At 40.1% G+C, this 22,196-nt stretch overlaps 1 protein-coding gene and 1 pseudogene across 1 annotated transcript in view; both read right to left on the bottom strand.

Annotated features, from left to right (window-relative positions):
• Positions 1-15,311, bottom strand: part of LOC100271757 (Y-linked oral-facial-digital syndrome 1 pseudogene) — a 63,608-nt pseudogene extending 48,297 nt beyond the window's left edge.
• Positions 1-15,311, bottom strand: part of LOC100335202 (oral-facial-digital syndrome 1 Y-linked) — a 63,608-nt gene extending 48,297 nt beyond the window's left edge. Inside the window, exons 1-4 of the mRNA NM_001281905.1 lie at positions 15,086-15,311; positions 8,956-9,156; positions 6,501-6,569; positions 6,382-6,412 (exon numbers count right to left, since the gene is read on the bottom strand). Of these exons, the coding sequence (NP_001268834.1) occupies positions 6,382-6,412; positions 6,501-6,569; positions 8,956-9,156; positions 15,086-15,178 (394 nt within the window). The 5' untranslated portion in view covers positions 15,179-15,311. The remainder of the gene's footprint in view (positions 1-6,381; positions 6,413-6,500; positions 6,570-8,955; positions 9,157-15,085) is intronic.

The following is a 22,196-nucleotide window of genomic DNA, read 5'->3' as shown; positions in this document are numbered from 1 at the left end:
GTGTTCCAGCTTTCTTTTGCCTTCAGGAGCACTTACATTGTAAATTTTTTCTTAAGCATTTCCTTAGGTTCTGGAACTATAATGGGCTCCAAGTTCATTATATTGGTTAGCCTCTGCTCCATTCCTGGAATCAACCACTGTTGCAAGGAGCCCTGGTTTCTGATTATTACAGAATGGTACTAGAAACTGTATCTTAGTTCTGCAAACTGGGCTTGAGGTGTGCTCACTGCAACTGAGATGTCACTGCTTCTAGCCCCTCAGCCTGCAGAGTTAGGAAATATGAATGTATATTAACCTATGCATACATACTTATTTATAAATATCTCTATGTCTCATCTGTATCTATGTTAAATTAAACATGAGTTCATATTGATGTCTCCAACAACACCATTACCATATGTATCATCTTAGCCTGTTGTTTATCTGTAAGTTCCCACCTGGCTCCCACCATCTACTATTCACTTTCTTTATTGTTCAATTCCAGCCCACACGTATAACGGTTTCAGAATTGTCAACCAGCACCCCCATGAGAAGTAACTCTCATCTTGACTACATAACCTTTATATAGTTCCTTCTGCGTTCAGTTGTAGTCTTCATCCCTTTCTAGAGTTACCCCTTCAGTGAGGTTACTACACTTATATTGTTTTGTCACAAGCAGCATTTTATCCTGAGATCACCTGACTTCCTACATTTGCATATACTAAGGTTCACACTTTGTAAAGCTCTACAGGATTTGACAAATAGTGCCATGTATTCTACCATTATAGTAATCTTTCACCACCCTAAAAAACATCCTATGCTTTCTATCTTCAACTTCCTACCCCTTCCCTCCACATCCCTAGAAACCACCTAGCAGCAAGGTGGTCAGGTGTGCTGACCACTCTAGCTTTGCCTTCCTCAGAATGTCACATATATAGATTCTTAGACCGTGGCCTTTTCAGATGGGCTTCTTACATTAACAACACAGATTCGTGATTCATTTCTCTCTCTGCATGGCTTGATAGTCATTTCTTTTAGCTGAACAGTATTTCCCAGTTTTGATGTACCATATCCTGCTTATCCATTCCCCTACAGAAAGATATCTTGTTTGTTTCCAGTTTCTGGCAATTGTAAATAAAGTTGCTATAAGCAATTACATGCAGTTTAAGTCATTTGGGTAAATACCTAGGACAATGATTGGTGGGTCACCTGGTAAGTCTATGTTTAGTTGTACCACCAAACTACTCCCTGCCCCCAAGCAACTATACCATTTGTCCCACCAGCAATGAGTAACAGCCCCTGTTGCTTCACATCTTTCCAGCATTTAATGTTGTAGATGAGCTGGATATTAGCCATTCCAATAGGTACAGAATGTTACTTCATTTCTGTTTTAATTTGCATATTATTTGTCTAATAACAAATAATATGGAGCATCTTTTGATATGCTTACTTGCTGTTTGCATATTTTCTTTGGAGGTTATTTATGCAGACCTTTGCTGATTTTTTAACTGATTTGTCTTTGTTGAGTTTTCAGAGTTCTTATATATTTTTGACATAAGTCCTTTATTGGATGTCTTTTGGCAATAACTTCCCCCATCATTATTTGTCTTTTCACTCTCATAGAAATGCAATTTTAAATTTTAACAAAATCTAACTGGTCAATTTTCTTTCATTTAATTACACTTTTGATGTCATATCTCATCACCAAAAACCAAGGTCACAAAGATCTTCCCCTAATGTTTTCTTCAAGAATTTGTTATCATTTTGTGTTTTACATTTAGATATATAATTCATTTTCATTGAATTTTTGTGTAAGGTGTAAGGTCTGAGTCTAAGTTCATTTTTGTGCTTATGAATGTCCAATTGCTGCAACACCACTTGTTGAAAAGACTTTCTTCCAGTAAATTGCTTTTCCTTTTGTCAAAAACTAGTTGACTGTATTCAGTTTAGTTCAGTTGCTCAGTTGTGTCTGACTCTTGCCGACCCCATAAACCGCAGCACCTCCCTGTCTGTCAACAACTCCCAGAATTTACCCAAATCCATGTCCATTGAGTCGGTGATGCCATCTAACCATCTCATCCTCTATCGTCCCCTTCTCCTTCTGCCCTCAATCTTTCCCAGCATCAAGGTCTTTTCAGATGAGTCAGCTGTTCACATCAGGTGGCCAAAGTACTGGAGTTTGAGTTCCAACATCAGTCCTTCCAATGAACACCCAGGACTGATCTCCTTTAGGATGGACTTGCTGGATCTCCTTGCAGTCCAAGGGACTCCCAAGAGTCTTCTCCCACACCACAGTTCAAAAGCATCAATTCTTTGGTGCTCAGCTTTCTTCACAGTCCAACTCTCACATCCATATATGACCACTGGAAAAACCATAGCCTTGACTAGACAGACCATTGTTAGCAAAGTGATGCCTCTGCTTTTTAATATGCTGTCTAGGTTGGTCATAACTTTCCTTCCAAGGAGTAAGCGTCTTTTAATTTCATGGTTGCAGTCACCATCTGCAGTTTTCCTGGAGCGCCACCTACCCTGCCACCAGCAAATAAAGTTAGCCACTGTTTCCACTGTTTCCCCATCTATTTGCCATGAAGTGATGGGACCGGATGCCATGATCTTAGTTTTCTGAATGTTGAGCTTTAAGCCTACTTTTTCACTCTCCTTTTTCACTTTTATTTGGTTCTCTATTCTATCCCACTGATCTATCATTTTTTCGATCACAGATATGGACTTTAACTTCCGGAAAGAAAAGAACCAGTGTCCAAATTCTCCACCCAGCTATTTTCTCTATACCATTTATCTTTGAAAGAACAACTAGGGGTGGGACGGATGTGTGAGTGGAATCTAAGGGAAAGTACCAACAGACACAGTACCAACATCCAACAGATCAGCATCCCCTAAGTATAGATACAGTTAGATAAGACCAAAGATCTCTGTCAGGAAATATACAGCAGTCAGGTACAAAACATTTTCCTACATGTTTTCTGATGGTCTCAGTTTCTTTAGGCTAAAGAAGCTCTAGTGTTTTGTCCTCCTGATGCAAAGAGCTGACTCACTGAAAAGACCCTGATGCTGGGAAAAACTGAAGGCAAAAGGAGAAGAGAGGGGCAAAGAAAGAGATGGTTGGATGGCATCACTGATTCAATAGACATGAATTTGAGCTAACTTTAGAAGACAGAAGACATAGGAGACTTGTGTGCTGCAGTCCATGGGGTCGCAAAGTGTCACACATGACAGTGACTGAAACAATAACAATTTCTTAATTAGAAGTCACCAATTTAAGAATAATTTCATTTTAAGAGTAGCTATTTTACTGTTAGCCCAGAGTTTTATGAAAATTATGCCACGAGCATGTGTGAACTGGAGAAGGAAATGGCAACCCACTCCAGTGTTCTTGCCTGGAGAATCCCAGGGATGAGGGAGCCTGGTGGGCTGCCATCTATGGGGTTGCACAGAGTTGGACACGACTGAAGCAACTTAGCAGCAGCAGCAGCAGCATGTGTGATGTGTCTGTAACTCAGTTTTTCTGACTTTCAGGGATTTTACAAGGATGCTGGGTGAAGCTGACCAGACATCTTTCTGAACTAGAAAGAATCAAAGAGCATGTTTAAAAGTTAAAGCTATTTTTAATAATATAAATACCTAGAAATAAATGGATTAAACCCTTTAAAGCCTCTAATTTCTTTCTGAATTAGTTACAGTACAGATAGGAGCTAATTACTTAGATGTGTGCTGTCCAACGTGACAGCCAGTAGCCACATGTAGCTATTTAAATTATAATCTCAGTTCTTCACACTAACCACATTTGCTCAATAACCGCAAGTGGTTAGTGGCTACCATATCAGAAACCACAGATTCAGACATTCCCATTATCACAGAGTTATATTAGACATCACTGCCTTAGAATCTACAACCTTTGATCAAGTACCATCCTCAACTTCAGTAAGGGTGAGCTACTTTGCAGGTTATCTAGAGTGCCTTGTGATCCAAATATTATATACAGGATGGAGAAACAACAAGATCCTACTGTACAGCACAGGGAACCATATTCAATTATCCTATAATACTGGGTATGTGGGAAACAATATTAAAAAGAATGTAAATGGCACCCCACTCCAGTACTCTCGCCTGGAAAATCCCATTGATGGAGAAGCCTGGTGGGCTGCGGTCCATGGGGTCGCTATGAGTCAGGAACGACTGAGCAACTTCACTTTCACTTTTTACTTTCATGCATTGGAGAAGGAAATGGCAACCTACTCCAGTGTTCTTGCCTGGAGAATCCCAGAGACGGAGGAGCCTGGTAGGCTTCCATCTGTGGGGTCGCACAGAGTCGGACACAACTGAAGCGACTTAGCAACAGCAGTATGTTTAACTTTTCTGTATAGCTGAAATTAATAGAATATTGTAAGTCACCTATACTCCAATAATACAATACAATAAAGCAGAAATAGAATGTCTTGTAATTCAATTTACTTATCCTCAGCTAACATTACTTCCAGGAGACCAGGAAGTTAAGTTACAGACTAATGACTGGCAGAAAGTACTCAAATGTTTGCCAAAGACTGATGAATCAATGTTCTAATGAGCATGGTAGCAATGCTGGCAAAATCCAGGAGCACACCAACATGAAAGGGCCATTACATAATATGTTACAGATTTTTTGAAAAGCTCTAAATAATAGTTAGGCAACACAGGCAGGTTACCAGCTTATGTTCATTCATACTACCAAGTCCATCAAGTCTAGCCCATGGCCTGGCAACCCACAGAAGTTGTAAAGGGAAAAAGAACCTCAGCTTTCGTCCTTCTGTGTAGGAAAAAATCCACCTCTTTCACCTCTCCACTCCCTGTCAGCCTCCTTGGCTTTTACACAGAACGGGGCACCACACTTCACTCCCGGCAGCCCTGCTTACCTGAAGTGTGGGGGTTTCTCCCCACATCAAGCCATATTCTTATGAGGCCAGCTGTGTGTCCTAAAATTTAACTTAATTCTGACATTGTCTACCTGGAGCTAGGACCTGATGCCATGGGTGAGGGGTCTCACTCCGACAAGACTGATTCCCCACCCCTCATAGATACAATACTGCTTCAGATGCCAGCCCCCAGGCCAGGTTGCCACCTGTGGTTCTGAGCAATGGCTATCAATAGGAGATGCCACCCTCCTCCGTGGGCTTGCTGAACGTGTCAGAGCAGCACACAAAACTCAGTGAAGCTCTTAGACTTGGTAGTTTATTAAAGGACATAATAAAGGAAACAGCTGAACAGCTGAATGGAAGTACTGCACAGGAGCCAAGCAGAAGCCTGGAATTCCATGCCTTCTTCAGGCATGCCACTCTTCCAGCACCTCCACCTGTTCACTGACCTGGAAACTCTCTGAACTCTATACTTTTGGGATTTAGGAAAACTTCATCACAATGCATGATTCATTATTAACATCATTTTTAGTCCTTCTCCCTTCAACAGAATGGGGGGGTAGGCAGGGCTGAAAACCCCAGGCTTCTAATCATGGCTTGGTCTTTTTGGTGACCAGTCCCCATCCAGGAGCATACCCAGTGCTGGCTCATTCAAACAGAAGACACCCCTATACCCTAGGAAACTACAAGGGTTTCAGGAGCCCTGTGACAAGAACTGAGGTCAAAGACCAACATGAGAACAAGAGCTGCTCCATATATTCCTAGTGGATTACATGGGTTTGCAGAGCTGTGTGCAGGAACCTGGGGGTAGAGATCAATATATATATTTTTTCTATTATCTCAGAGTAGTTGTACTTCCCAGATGGCGCTAGAGGTAAAGAACCTACCTGCCAATTCAGGAGACTTCCCTGGGTCAGGAAGATTGCCTGGAGGAGGAAATGGCAACCCACTCTATTATTCTTTCCCAGGAAATCCCAAAGACAGAGGAGTCTGGTGGGCTGTAGTCCATAGGGTCACAAAGAGTGATATATGACTGAAGCGACTTAGCATCAGATTTATATAAACACTTGATTACAAAAATAACATACAACATACAGTTCATTCTTTAAGCAAATATGAATACACAACTCAATACACTGGACTTGTGGGATGTCTAGGATACAAACACACCTAAACATTGTTCTCTTTGTTTTGGAAATGTTCCATACAGTGGTTATCTTTAAAAAAACTAGCTTTCAAGCTGTTTGTAGGGCTCTTGATGCTATCTCTAGTTTTCTTATTTGAGTAAGAGCTATCTTAAAAGGTTGAAAACTAGGGGAAAAGATCCACATTTGTCAAAACAGATGAATGATTCTATTTAAAAACGTATCGCTAACAAGGAAAATCAAATGATTCAATGTAAATTCCCTATTCTTCCACCTAAAAATTATTAGCTTCATATAAAAAAACACATAACAAAAATGTTCCTATTCTCCACAAAGATGAAGGCTCCTACCTTTTTGGTTTTCTTTATCAAATCCTGAAATCTGTTAAAAGAAAACAGTTTATTTTCATTCAACTATTCAGTTTTTATTAACAAACCAAAGCAGGTTATTAAAAACTAAACAATCCTACCAGTGACTTGTAGAGACTGGATTCAGGACTGATTTTAAAAAGATGTAATAGATTCTGCATAGTAAATACCTTAAAAAAAAAAGCACACATATTTTAACATCAATGATTAAGTCATTATCTGAGATGTTTCTGAATTTTAAACTAAAAATCATAGTTCAAGTTAAATAAGATTGTAACTATGCTAGTAACATAAAATGTTACCACTATTAAATAAATTACACTAAACATTGAGGTCAAAAGGATAAAATTTCTCTTGATCATGTAATTAACCTCCAAATAATTCACATAAAGCATATAATATGCCTAGAGCTTGTCTGGTGGCTCAGTGGTGAAGAATCCACCTGCCAATGTAGGAGACACAAGTTCAATCCCTGATCTGCTAAGATCCCACATGCCATGGAGCAGGTAAGCCTGGAGCACCACAACTACTAAGCCAGTGCTCAACAGCTCACATGCCACAGTCACTGAAGCCCACGGGCCATAAAGCCCATCCTCCACTAAAAGAGAAGCCACTGCAATGAGAATCCTCATGCCAAAACAAAGTAGCCCCTGCTTGCCACAACTAGAGAAAAGCCAGTGCAGCAGTGAAAACACAGCATGAAAACAAACTTAAAATTAGATATATATTTAAAAAATGATATGCCTGACAGAAATAACAGAAATGGTTAATGACTTACAGCTGACTCTCAAATATCTGAGGCACCATGAACATATGAGTGTATTCCAGCGTCTCTCAATTACAATGAAGTTTTAAAATTACTATTGCTTCAAAATGTAAATAAACTAAGTTTTTACTCTCTTTAAAACAATGAATGTTTAAAACTATTTTAGATATACCTATGGTCAAACATTTTGAGTAAATTAAAAAAATATATTTATTTTGGTTGTACTGGGTCTTCACTGTTGCACAGGGGCTTTCTCTGGTTGTGGCCAGTGGGGGCTATTCTTTACTGCAGTGTGCAGGCTTTTCATTGCAGTGGCTTCTCTTATTACAGAGTATAAGCTCTAGGGCTTGGGGGCTTAGTTGCTCTGCATGCTGGATCTTCCCCAACCAAGGAAACGAATATGTCCTCTGTACTGGCAGGTAGAGTCTTAGTCACTGCACCATCAGGATAGTTCCTTGAGTAAATATTTTTCACATGTATTTCTATTACCATATGTATTGCTTATTATCTCTACCCTGAGGACACTGATATAATTTTCAGTTGGTTTTCCTTTAAAGACAATATTTTATACTATAGAAACCTTTAAGTGTGTGAACTAGATCAATGTTATAACTATGTGATTATTATTCATTCAAGCAGCAAAATTGTGAAATATGAGAAATTTAGATGGAAGGATAAAAAAAGAATTCCTAATGCTGCTAAAATTTAGTTGTTAAATACACTGTATTTATTCATTATTGATTTAGTATTTATTTGGTGGTGCTGGTGTTAGCTGTGGTATGTGGGATCAAGTTCTCTGAGCAAAGATTGAACCCAGATTCCCTGCATTGGGAGCATGGAGTTTAAGGCAGTGAACTACCAGGAAAGTGTCTATACAAGACATCTAAATTTTAAGTTTTTTCCAATAATAACACTATTGTTTTCTTAAAACTTCTGAGTATCACACTTTTGGGCAATTATGGCCCAGATAAACAGCAAAAACACAGGGACAACCCCAAGACTGAACCCTAATGTAAACTATAGACTTCAGATGATAATGATGTGCCAATGTAGGTTCACTGAATGTAAAAATGTACATAGTAGAAAATGCCGGGGTTGAGGGGCTGTGCTTGTGTGGGGTCAGGGAGCAAATGCACTGCTTTTTTGCTGTAAACATAAATTGTTCTAAAAAATTAAGTCTATTAAAAAAAAAGAGGAAATTTCCTATATCTGCTTTTAAAAAAACCAAAGTGTAACTATTATGTTCAATGGTTGGTAGAGAGACAGTTAAAATCATTAGGAAAAAGCTATTTTACTATTGAAGAACTCCACAGGCTTTTAGAAGTTATTCTTCTCTTATGTAATCACAAAGAGGACAAGTATCTGACCAGACTGTAGCAGAGTCAAGAAAGCACATTGTAGACCTAAATTAATGCCCTGTTGCCATTTACAAATCATATGAACTTGAGTAAATCATCTCATTTCTCCAGAGGCTGGATTCCACCTAACCCATCTACCATCTGCAAAGTGACCAGCAGTGCCAGTCTCATGACAGATGTTCAAGATAAATGGCAGTCTGGGGGTCTCAGACTACATGGAATGTCAGGTCAATTCTAGCTCTAAAACATCACAATTTTATAAAGACAAAACAAGATACCAAGGAATTGGTAACAATGTTAGATTTCCTATTCTTTTGTCACCTTATACTAAATACATGATGTAGTTTGAAAGATAAAAAAGAAACAGACCCAGCTATCCAGGGAGCACTTAGCAATTTTCTGAGAAAAGTTCAGAAAAGCAAAAGGTGTTACCTTTTCTTTTGCCAAACCACTTTCGGGAAAGAAGACAGAAAGTGAATACTCATAGCCACATCTCTGTAAGTGACTGGCTACTAGAAAGTTGGAGGCTTCTATTAAGAGGCAGCTTTCTTCCACTGAGATGGATGGGGACTGCATCTTGCCATTCAGTACAGGGTGCATCAGTTCATGAATCAGCTGGTTTCTGACTTGTGTCTAGAACAAATACATAAGTGAAACAAGAGAAAAAATAATTTCAGCAGGATTTCCACTGGAGGTTCACAGATTTGTCACATAAATTAGAATCTTTCCTTTTATTTCCAGAATGGTTCAAGATCCATGGCCAAAATTTAGAAATCTTTTCTTGCACTCTGTCTTACACTGTGAGACAAACAACCCAGTGGGTTCTGAAAAGAGCAGTTTGAACTGGTGGTGAGCTACAACGTGGTGAGACTCATTTCACTTTTCAGTTACGGAACTTTTCATTGTGGTTTCAAACATAGGAGAAAACTTGGCTACTAAGCCCCTCACCTTTCTGTGGATAATTGGAGGATATGAAATTAAAATGTTTAAATATTAAATATTAATAGGATTATATATGTTAAAGTATGTTGATGAAAGAAAAATTAGGTTCCCAAAAGAAATAATACACGCAAGAGAGAAATCAATAAAACCACAAATGCTTATTAAGATTCATTTTCACATGGACTATTTATAATTCAAGACACTGTGAAACATAATTTCCCTCTATTTTACAATAAGAAAATTTTAGGCTAAAGGTGGCTAATTTTCTCAAGGTTATAACATGAGTATCATTGTTTATCTGGATTTTAAGAAAAATCCCCTAAATTATTCAAACTAGTGGGTTTTGCTTTAACTGTTTTCCACATAATCTGAAAACATACAACTGGGCCGAGCTTAAGAATACACACACTGCCTAGATTCATGGGGCTTAACAGTAAACAATATCTAAGAAATTCTTATTAAAAGAATAAAAAGAATAAACCAATGGAGTTCTTGGTTTATTACATCTCTTTCTTCTCTTCTTTAGCTAAAGAGTAGAAAGTATATGGTGAGTGTAAAACAAAATTTATTATATGTACATTTAAAATTCTATTGTAAACAACACTTCTACACAAAACAGAATATACACATTTTGCTTCATCTGATACTAAGTTACAGCCTTTATCATCAATAAAATTTAATGGTCTAATTCAACATAGCAAGAAGAAATATATTTAGATCCAGCTTAATTAAAAGGATTTAAGGTGTCTTGCAAACAAGTACTGAAATGGGTAAGAATTAAATGAAGGACATATGCAGGGTAAAGGAAAAGAAGAGAAGCAAACAGTGGAATGACATTACAGATGAATTTCCATCTAGACAAACACAAAAGTACACCGTATAGCATTTGTTAGAAGGAATCCAAAAAGTGGCTGGGAGGCTTTCCAGAAGCCAGTGCAAAGAGGGAAATCTATTCAGAATTCAAGTGTGAAATGTCCCCAAAGTAGAAATAATGACAGAGCACTCACTAAAGATTTTACCTATTAAAAACTTCTCCCTCAAAACCACAGGGGAATTCGGGTTTTTTGAGCATGAGTCACCTGTTCTCCTAACTTGGCCCTGCAATCAACCTTTCTCTAATTTAAAAAACAAACAAACAAACAAAACCCCAAAAAACAAACCACAACTATTTCCAACTATTGTGGGAAAGAGGGGAAGTGGGAGAAACAAGAGTTATAGACCCTAAGCACATCTCTCATGAGTTGACAGAGTATACAACCATGATTACTCTACCCGGAAAGGATCTCATTCAGATTCAACAGACAAATCAAAAGTTTTTCAGATGAGCAAAAGCTAAGAGAATTCAGAACCACCAAATCAGCTTTACAACAAATGTTAAAGGAACTTCTCCTGGCAGGAATCACAGGAGAAGAAAAAGACACAAAAAAACAAATCCAAAACAATTTAGAAAATAGTAATAGGATTACACATATGAATAATTACCTTGAATGGAAATGGATTAAATGCTCCAACCAAAAGACACAGACTGGCCAAATGTATACAAAAATAAGAGCTGACTCATTTGAAAAGACCCTGATGCTGGGAAAGATTGAGGGCATTAGGAGAAGGGGACAACAGAGGATAAGATGGTTAGATGGCATCACCGACTCAATGGACATGAGTTTGGGTAAACTCCGGGAGTTGGTGATGGATATGGAGGCCTGGCATGGTGCAGTTCATGGGGTAACAAAGAGTTGGACATGACTGAGTGACTGAACTGAACTGAACTGAGAAACAAATAACAACAGAAACACAATGACCCAAACTTTATAGCACACAACAAAAAGCAGTTAAAAGAGGGACATTTATAGCAATTCAAATCACTTCAAGAAACAAGAAAAAAACTCAACGATCTAAACTTACACCTAAAGCAGCTAGAGAAAGAACAAAAGAATTCTGATGCTAGTAGAAGAAATCATAAAATATCAGAGCAGAAATCCCTGAAGTAGCACCAAAATGACAATAGCAAAGATCAATTAAATAATAGCTAGTTCCTTGAGAAGAATAAAATTGATAAACCTTTAGCCAGACTCACTGAGAGAAAAAGAAAAAGGATTCAAATCAAAATTAGAAATGAAAAGTTACAACTGACTCTACAGAAATACAAAGGATGAGATTACAAGCAATGACAACCTAGAAAAAATAGACAAACACTTAGAGCAGTACAAACTTCTAAGACTGAACCAGGCAGAAATAAACAGATCAATGACAAGTAATAAAACTGAAACTGTAGAATCTTCCAACAAAAGTCCTGGATCAGATAGCTTTACATACAAATACTATCAAACATTTCGAGAAGAGTTAACACCTATCCTTCTCAAATTTGTTCACAAAGTTGCAGAGGGAGGAACAGTCCCAAACTCATTCTACAAGGCCACTATCACTCTGATACTATAACCAGACAAAGATATCACAAGAAAATTACAGCCACTATAACACATGAACACAGATTCAACAATTTTCAACAAAACACTAGCATAAAAGAATCCAGCAACACATTAAAACAATCATACATAATGATTAAGTGGGATTTATCCCAGGGAGGCAAGGATTCTTCAATATACACAAATCACTGTGATACACCATATTAACAAGCTGAAGAATAAAAAAGCATATGCTCATCTCAATAGATGCTGGAAAAGTTTGACAAATTTCAATACCAATTTATAATAAGAAAAATACTCTCCAGAAAGTGGGCATAGAGGGATCCTACCTCAACATAATAAAGGCCATATACAACGAATGCACAGTAAACATCATTCTCAATGATGAAAAATACAAGGAATCCAAATTTAAAAAGAAGTTAAACTCTCTCTCTGTTTGCAAATGTACCGTACCTAGAAAATCTTAAAGATGCCACCAGAAAACTCATTGATTATGAGAGCTAATTAATGAATTTGGTAAAGTCATAAACACAAAATTATTAAACAGAAATCTCTTGCATCTCTATACATTAACAATGAAAGATCAAAAAGAGAAATTAAGGAAACAATCCCATTTACCAATGCAACAAAAAGAATAAAACACTTAGGAATAAATCTTTCTAAGGAGGCAAAAGGCCTGTACTCAGAAAACAGTGATGAAAGAAATCAAAGATGACATAAGATCAGTTGGAAGAATCAATATTGTGAAAATGACTATAATACCCAAATAAGTAAAGCAATCTTGAGAAAGAAAAAAAGAATTGGAGGAATCAGGGCCCCTGACTTCAGATGACACCACAAAACTACAGTAATCCAGACAGTACAAAACTGGCAGAAATACAAAATACAGATCAACGGCACAGGATAAAAAGTCCAGAGATAAACCCACGCACCTATCACCACATAATCTGTAAAAAAGGAGACAAGAAAATACAGTGGAGAAAAGACAGTTTCTTCCAAAAGTGGTGCTGGGAAAACTGGACAGTTATATGTTTTTATACACAAAATTATAACATTCTCTAACATGGTACAGAAAAATAAACTCAAAATGGGTCAAAGACATAATGGGTTAATTAACACTATGTTAGTAAAACTCTGAGAGGAAAACGTAAGCAGAACACTCTTTAACATAAATCACAGCAAGATGTTTTTTGACCAACCACCTGGAGTAATAAAATTTTTTTTAAATTAACAAATGGGGCCTAATAGTAAAAACTTTTGCAAAGCAAAGGAAACCATAAACAAGATGAAAAGACAAATCTGGGAATGAAAGAAAATATTTGCAAATGGATGGGTTGTGCAGTTCAATAGCAAAACAACAAACAACCCAATCAAAAAATGGACGAAGATCTACATAAACATTTCTCCAAAGAAGACACACAGATAGTCAAGAAGCACATGAAAAGATGCTCAACATGACTAATTATTAGAGAAATGCAGATCAAAACTACAGTGAAGAATAAGCTAACACTGGTCAGAAGGACCATCTATGTAGGGCTTCATAGAACCATTAAGTTTCAGCTTCTTCTGTTTTAGTGCCCATGGAACAGACCTGGATTACTGTGATGTTGAATGGCTTGCCCAGGAAATGAACAAAGATCATTTTGTTGTTTTTGAGATTGCACCCAAGAACTGCATTTCTTACTCTTTTGTTGAGTATGAGGGTTACTCCACTTCTTTTAAGGGATTCTTGTCCTCATTAGAAACAGACCCCGATGCTGGGAAAGACAGAAGGCAGGAGGAGAGGGGGACATAGAGGATGATGGTTGGATGGCATCACCAACCTGACAGACATTAGTTTGAGCAAGCTTTGGGACTTGGTGATGGACAGGGAAGCCTGGTGTGCTCCAGCCTATGGGGTTGCAAAGAGTTGGGTACAACTGAGTGACTGAATTGAACTGATTGATGATGATATCAGTTTGCATCAGCCCTGGGATTATAAGTGGGAATCCCAAACTGCAATCTTTGAAGTCTCACCCACGGAGCAGACTCACTGCCTGGGACCTCTTCCCAACTGGTACTCCAAAAGTGCTATGACATGGGACTTCCAAGCGCTGTTTAAGTCTGGATGTTGGTCAAAACCCAATTTGATGATGTATTCCCTGCTATTCCTATTTTGATTTTCTTTTAATGTTAGTATATTAAATGAAAGCTAGATAACTTTCTAATAAATATTTGTATTATTTACTTGTATACAACAAGTGTCTTATTTTGTTAACAAATCCTTTGAACCTGTGATGAAAGTGAAAACTTCAGCAAAAGATATGTTCTTAAAAACAAAAACCACACACAGGAAAATGATCACCACTAAAGTTTACACTTAAAGAGGGAACTCAGGGAAAAATCTTTTGTTCTGCCTCCTCCATTGTTTTTGTATCTTAGAAATACTTCAGGTAGAAAACACATTTGAACTAATCCTACTCCCTGCTATTAATCGATACATGAAATTTATTAAGAAATATTTGCTGTGCAAGGGTTCATACCTTTCAATATCTTTTAAAGAATTTTCTCATTACTCAAAGTTTTCTACTGTAATTAGTCCCTTAATGTTTTCTACATGCTGTCAATATCCTCCATTCAAATGTAACTATTACAAAACCATTTGATTCAGGAACCACTATAACTGATTTTTAAAACAAACAGAGTCAGACACGACTGAAGCGACTTAGCAGCAGCAGCAGCAGCAGCAACAATCTTACTAAAGGAGAAGGCAACGGCATCCCCACTCCAGTACTCTTGCCTGGAAAATCCATGGAGGTAGGAGCCTGGTAGGCTGCAGTCCATGGGGTCACTAACAGTCGGACACAGCTGAGTGACTTCACTTTCACTTTGCACTTTCATGCACTGGAGAAGGAAATGGCAACCCACTCCAGTGTTCTTGCCTGGAGAATCCCAGGGATGGGGAACCCTGGTAGGCTACCGTCTTATGGGGCCACACAGAATCGAACACGACTGAAGCGACTTCGCAGCAGCAGCAGCAACCTTACTAAAATGTGTTTACTGTTTGATGATTAAAGAGTGAACAGAGCAATAAAAGTCACCAACACAATCTGTGTATCATGCTATTTTTAACCCCCAAGACGTGGATGTATTTACATGTGTACCACCTGTTACAGGTTACACTTGTAAAACTTACATAACAGGACTATAACTGATACCTTGAGTGTGTCCAGTATACCTCGATCTGTAAACGTCTGGTACAGCTTTTTGCGAAGTTCATCTTGACTCAACACATCAGATTTAAGGGGCATGACGGACTAGAAAAGAAATGGTTATGGGTTACCCAGAGGGCAGAGGAGATGTTAACTTCTGCAAACAGACCAGTGGTCTCTAAGGAAGACTTCAGAAGTCCAAGGGGAAAAGGGTTAGGGTTAGGAAACAAGTTGGAGAAGGAAATGGCAACCCACTCCAACAGTTCACGGGGTCGTAAAAGTCGGACACGACTAAGGAACTAACACACACAACAGAAACAAAGGCTTCACTTCCACCGAGGAAGGTGCCGCTGTACCTACCTGAGCTGTCAGGCGTCGACTTCCTCCGGATCCCTCCCCACCGTGTCCTGCCGTGCCCCGTTTGCGTCCGAACGTGGGACGCAGGCTCTGGCTTAGGGCAACACCTGCCTTCACACCCCTGGCTCTGTCCCAGAGGATGGGGAGGAACAAGATGAAGCTTCTGCCTTGCACTCCTAACTAGGAACTCAGACAGAAACGCACACTTCTTGGCGGTTCTGGCCGGTGGGCTACCTATGGCCCACGCGCCCCTCTAACGGGTAGGAACCGGAAGACAGAAGACTAGACAAAGCGCAGCAGCGGCCGGAGTTCGCGCGGCTCAGAACTTATCCCACCCGCCCCGGAAGTCCTTCGAGCATAGCAGCTGCAGTCTGGGGCTCTAAGGCGCAGGCGCCAAGTGACCTAGCTGTGCTGCCGGAAGTTCAGCCCACTGGCGAAGGCGGTATCACGGAGTCTGGCGTGCTGTGCTTCCGCAGTGTCCACAGGGAAGCCGAGGAGCACGGGTTGATACCTGGGTAACAGACCGGTCATTTTAACTGCCAGTGTCTCTAGGAGGGTGGAGCTAGTAGGTGATTGGTGCTCTGGGACTGGGGGGAAGTGCCTTTTACTGCGTGTCAGCCTTTTCTTCCACTTCTGTCCCACTCATCCTTACCTCATGGACATTCAGTCTGTACACGCGACTACTTAGATGCTTTGCTTCTTCTAATACCTTTCACTGGGTCACGCAGCCCAGGTTTTTAATTTGTTTTTAATTGAAGGATAATTGCTTTTTTTTTTTTTGCTTTATAGAATTTTGTTGTTTTCTGTAAAATGTCAACATGAATCACCCATAGATACATATGTTCCTCCCTCTGGAACCTCCCTCCCATCCCCTTCACCGTTCTACCCCTCTAGGTTGATACAAAGCCCCTGTTTGAGTTCCCTCAGGTATACAGCAAATTACTGTTGGATATTTTAAATATGGTAATGTAAGTTTCTGTGTTATCTTCTCCATTTCCTAGCTTATCCTCTGTGTCACCCCACCCTCTCCTCCACTCTCCTGCTATCCGTAGGTCTTCTCTATGTCTGTTCTTTATGTCTGAGCTTCTTTTCATATGTTTGTTAGCCATCTGTATGTCATCTTTGGTGAAATGTCTGTTTAGGTCTTTTCCCCACTTTTTGATTGGGTTGTTTGTTTTCTGGTATTGAGTTGTATGACCTAAAAATAAATCCATCAGTACCATATTATTAGATTCCACATATAGGCATTAGTATAAAATATTTATCTTTCTCTTGCTGACTTATTTAACTCTGTATAATAAGCTCTAGGTTCATGCACCTCATTAGAACTGACTCAGATGCATTCCTATTTATGGCTGAGTAATATTCCTTCCTGGGTATGTACTGCAACTTTCTTATACATGCGTTTGTTGATAGACATCTAGGTCTCTTCCATGATCTAGCTATTGTAAATAGTGCTGCAGTGAACAATGAGATACATGTGTCTCTTTCAATTTTGGTTTCCTAGGGCCTATGCCTAGGAGTGGGATTGCTGTGTCATATGGAGGTTTTATTTCTAGTTTTTAAAGGAATCTCCATACCATCTTCCATAGTGGCTGTATCAATTTACATTCCCACCAGCAGTGCAAGAGAGTTCCTTTTTCTCCACACCCTCTCCAGCATTTATTTTTTGTAGACTTTTTGATGAGGGCCATTCTGGCCCATGTGAGGTGATATCTGATTGTAGATTTGATTTGCATTTCTCTAATAATGAGCAGTGTTGGGCATCTTTTCATGTATTTGTTAGCTATCTGAATGTCATCTTTGGTGAAATGTCTGTTTAGGTCTTTTTCCCACTTTTTGATTTGGTTGTTTGTTTTTCTGGAATTGAGTTATATGAGCTGCTTGTATATTTTGGAAATTGATGTCTTTTTTTTTTTTTTTTGGCTATTATTTTCTCCCATTCTGAGAGTTGTCAGTGAAAACACTGTCCTTATAGTACCCACTTCATTATTCTTGCTGGAGAATCCCCATGGAAAGAGAAGCCTGGTGGCTACAGTCCATGGGGTCACAAAGAGTTGGACACAACTAAGCGACTAAGTACATAGTTTCCCTTGCTATCTTGCATCCTTTGTAAAAAAAAAATAAGGTACCCATAAGTTCATGGGCTTATTTCTGAGCTTTCCATCCTGTTTCTTGGTCTAAATTTTGGTTTTTCTGCAAGTACTGTACTGTTGTTAAACAATACAAGAGAACTCTACAAATGGACATTACCAGATGGTCAATGCCAAAGTCAGTTTGATTATATTCTTTGCAGGAAAAGATGGAGAATCTCTATACAGTCAGCAAAAAGGAGACTGGGAGGTGATTGTGGCTAGGAACATGAACTCCTTTTTGCAAAATTCAGATTTAAATTGAAGTTCATTTCAGTTCAGTTCAGTCACTGAGTCGTGTCTGACTCTTTGCAACCCCGTGAACCACAGCACACCTGGCCTCCCTGTCCATCACCAATTCCTGGAGTCCACCCAAATCCATGTGCATTGAGTCGATGATGCCATCCAACCATCTCATTCTCTGTTGTCCCCTTCTCCTCCTGCCCTCAATCTTTCCCAGTATCAGGGTCGTTTTAAATAAGTCCGCTCTTCGCATCAGGTGGCCAAAATACTGGAGTTTCAGCTTCAGCATCAGTCCTTCCAATGAACACCCAGGACTGATCTCCTGTAGGATGGACTGGTTGGATCTCCTTGCAGTCCAAGGGACTCTCAAGACTCTTCTCCAACACGACAGCTCAAAAGCATCAATTCTTTGGCACTCAGCTGTTTACAGTCCAACTCTCACATCCATACATGACTACTGGAAAAACCATAGCTTTGACTAGACAGATCTTTGTTGACAAAGTAATGCCTCTGCTTTTCAATATGCTGTCTAGGTTGGTCATAACTTTCCTTCCAAGGAGTAAGCGTCTTTTCATTTCATGGTTGCAGTCACCATCTACAGTGATTTTGGAGCCCCCAAAATAAAGTCAGACACTGTTTCCCCATCTATTTCCCATAAAGTGATGGGATCGGATGTAATAATCTTAGTTTTCTGAATGTTGAGCTTTAAGCCAACTTTTTCATCCTTTCACTTTTATCAAGAGGCTCTTTAAAGAGTTCTTCTTCACTTTCTGCTATAAGGGTGGTGTCATAAATTGAAGACAGTAAGGGAAATCACCAGGCCATTCAGTAAGGGAAATCAAATCCCTTATAATTATATCATGGGAGTGACAGATAGATTCAAGGGATTAGATCTGATAGACCACTTGAAGAATATGGGTGGAGGTTCATGACATTGTACAGGAGGCACTAATGAAGACTACCCCGAAGAACAAGAAATGCAAGAAGGCAAAAGGTTGTTGCTTGAGGAGGTGTTACAGATAGCTGAGAAAAGAACTGAAGCTTAAGGCAAAGAAGAAAAGGAAAGACATATCCTTCTGAATGCAGATTTCCAAAGGACAGCAAGGAGAGATGAGAAAGCCTTCTTCAGTGATCAATGCAAAGAAACAGAGGAAAACAATAGAATGGGAAAGACTAGAGATCTCTTCAAGAAAAGTGGAGATACCAAGAGAATATCTCATGCAATGATGTGCTCAATAAAGGACTGAAATGGTATGGACCTAACAGAAGCAGGAGCTATTAAGAGGTGGCAATAATACACAGGATAACTTTACAAAAAAGATCTTCATGATCCAGATAACCACGATGGTGTGATCACTCACCTAGAGCCAGACATCCTGGAATGCAAAGTCAAGTGGGCCTTAGGAAGCATCACTATGAACAAAGCTAGTGGAGGTGATGGAATTCCAGCTGAGCTAGTTCAAGGCCTAAAAGATGATGTTGTTAAAGTGCTGCACTCAGTTGCCAGCAAATTTGGAGAACTCAGTAGTGGCCACAGGACTGGGAAAGTCAGTATTCATTCCAATCCCAAAGAGAAGTAATGCCAAACCATGTTCAAACTATATCATAGTTGCACTCACCTCACAATCTAGCAAAGTAATGCTCAAAATTCTCCAAATGGGGCTTCAACAGTACATGAACAGGAAACTTCCATATGTTCAAGCTGGATTTAGAAAAGTCTGAGAAAGCAGAGACCAAATGGCCAACATCCAGGGAGAACAATATAGCAGAGGAGTAAGTGGAGGTGGAGTACATTTCTCTCCACGGGTACCTCAGGAATACACCTTCAGACACAGACGTGAATGCAGAACCCCAGCTGAGGGTGGACAGGAGTACCTGACCAGTGGAAAAGAATATATAGAATGATGGAGTCCCTTGGACTGCAAGGAGATCCAACCAGTCCATTCTGAAGGAGATCAGCCCTTGGAAGGACTGATGCTAAAGCTGAAATTCCAGTACTTTGGCCACCTCATGCGAAGAGTTGACTCATTTGGAAAAGACTCTGATGCTGGTAGGGATTGGGGGCAGGAGGAGAAGGGGACGACAGAGGATGAGATGGCTGGATGGCATCACTGACTCAGTGGGCATGAGTTTGAGTGAACTCCGGGAGATGATGATGGACAGGGAGGCCTGGCGTGCTGTGATTCATGGGGTCTTAAAGAGTCGGACACGACTGAGCAACTGAACTGAACTGAACTGAAAACTCGGTAGGATGAAGGAACTAGGGGGATAAACAGGAGTGTTGGTAGGACTGGACCTGCCTTTTGTGGGTGGGGAAACTGAGGCAGAGGTCCGATCCCCACTGTGGGGCAGTTGTCTGAGTCAGAGGAGAAATATTTAAGGCTGAGAGTGAAATAGATGATCTGTGGCAGCCTAAATGGAATGAGAATCCAACAGTCCTTACCACAGCCGTACATACCCCAGACAGGAATGCTGATTTCCTGAAAGGCCCAGCAGCTGGGAGCTGGAGTTTAGGGATTGTGGAGCAATCCCAGGGCGAGGGCTGCTGTTGACTGCAGAGAGATGGATAGGATGTGAGGGAGGAGATCATGATGGGAAATACCATGGAGGAAAGCCAGGCAGCCATGGAAGTAAGGCAATACTGCTGACTCATGCATGGGTGGTGGAGCCATCACTACAGTCTCTTTCCCCATGAGCTGAACAATAGAGAGGCTGGCTCATCAAACACCTGAAACACTGAACTACAGAGTAGGACCACCACCTCCCCCGCCCGCCCACCTGCTGCAGAGTGCTCCTTTCAGTGACTTATGTGCCAAACTACAGAGTAGGACCCCAGCCAGTGTGCCCCTTCAAGTGCCTGATGCACCAGTATACAGGGTAGGACTCCAGGCAGGGTGCCCCTTTAAGTGCCTGACACGCCGAACAACAGAGAAGGACCACAGGCAAGGGAGCCCTCTAAGTGCCTGAATGGGCAGAGCTATGGAGAAAGACTGGCCAAAGAGCTATTCTGATCGCCAGCTACAAGAGGCTCAAAAAAATACTCTAATACAGCTTTAACTAATGCGGCAGAGGCAGTCTGTGTCCTTGCACACTTGGCACACTTTGAAAGAAATCAAAGATGATGTAAACAGATGGAGAGATATTCCATGTTCCTGCGTAGGAAGAATCAATATTGTGAAAATGACTGTACCACCAGGTGCAATTTACAGATTTAATGCAATCCCTATCAAATTACCCATCAGTAATTTTTCACAGAGCTACAACAAAAAGTTTCACGATTCATATGGAAACACAAGAGACCCCGAATAGTAAAAGCAGTCTTGAGAAAGAAAAATTGGAGCTAAAAGAATCAACCTTCTTGACTTCTTGTTGGACTTTGCCAACAAAGGTCTGTCTAGTCAAGGCTATGGTTTTTCCAGTAGTCATGTATGGATGTGAGAGTTGGACTGTGAAGAAGGCTGAGCGCTAGAGAATTGGTGCTTTTGAACTGTGGTGTTGGAAAAGACTCTCGAGAGTCCCTTGGACTGCAAGGAGATCCAACCAGTCCATTCTGAAGGAGATTAGCCCTGGGTGTTCTTTGGAAGGACTGATGCTAAAGCTGAAATTCCAGTACTTTGGCCACCTCATGTGAAGATTTGACTCATTGGAAAAGACTCTGATGCTGGTAGGGATTGGGGGCAGGAGGAGAAGGGGATGACAGAGGATGAGATGGCTGGATGGCATCACCGACTTGATGGGCGTGAGTTTGAGTGAACTCCTGGAGATGGTAATGGACAGGGAGGCCTGGCGTGCTGTGATTCCTGGGGTTGCAAAGAGTCGGACACAACTGAGCGACTGAACTGAACTGATGACCTAGCAATCCCACTCCTAGGCATATGCCCTAGGAAACCAAAATTGAAAGAGACGCATGTATCCCATTGTTCATTGCAGTACTATTTACAATAGCTAGAACATGGAAGCAACCTAGATGTCCATCGACAGATGAATAGATAAAGTTGTGATACATATCATATACACAATGAAATATTAGTCATAAAAAGGAACACATTTGGGTGGAAGAACCTAGAACGTATTACACAGAGTGAAGTAAGTCAGAAAGAGAAAGATAAATATTGTGTTCTAACACATATATATGGAATCTAGAAAAATGGTACTGAAGAATTTATTTACAGGGCAACAGTAGAGAAACAGACATAGAGAATAGACTTATGGACATGGGGAGAGGTGAAGTGAGGGTGAGATGTTTGGAAAGAGTAACACGGAAACTTACATTACCATATGTAAAACAGATAGCCAATGGGAATTTGCTGTGTTGCTCAGGAAACTCAAACAAGGGCTCTTTATCAACCTAGGAGGGTGGAATGGGGAAGGAGTTGGGAGGGAGT

This window comes from Bos taurus, chromosome Y, assembly GCF_002263795.3.
Source record: "Bos taurus isolate L1 Dominette 01449 registration number 42190680 breed Hereford chromosome Y, ARS-UCD2.0, whole genome shotgun sequence".
NCBI classification, from domain to species: Eukaryota; Metazoa; Chordata; class Mammalia; order Artiodactyla; family Bovidae; genus Bos; species Bos taurus.
Note: the sequence above shows the minus strand (reverse complement) of the source record. Positions and strands in the feature narration are given on the sequence as shown.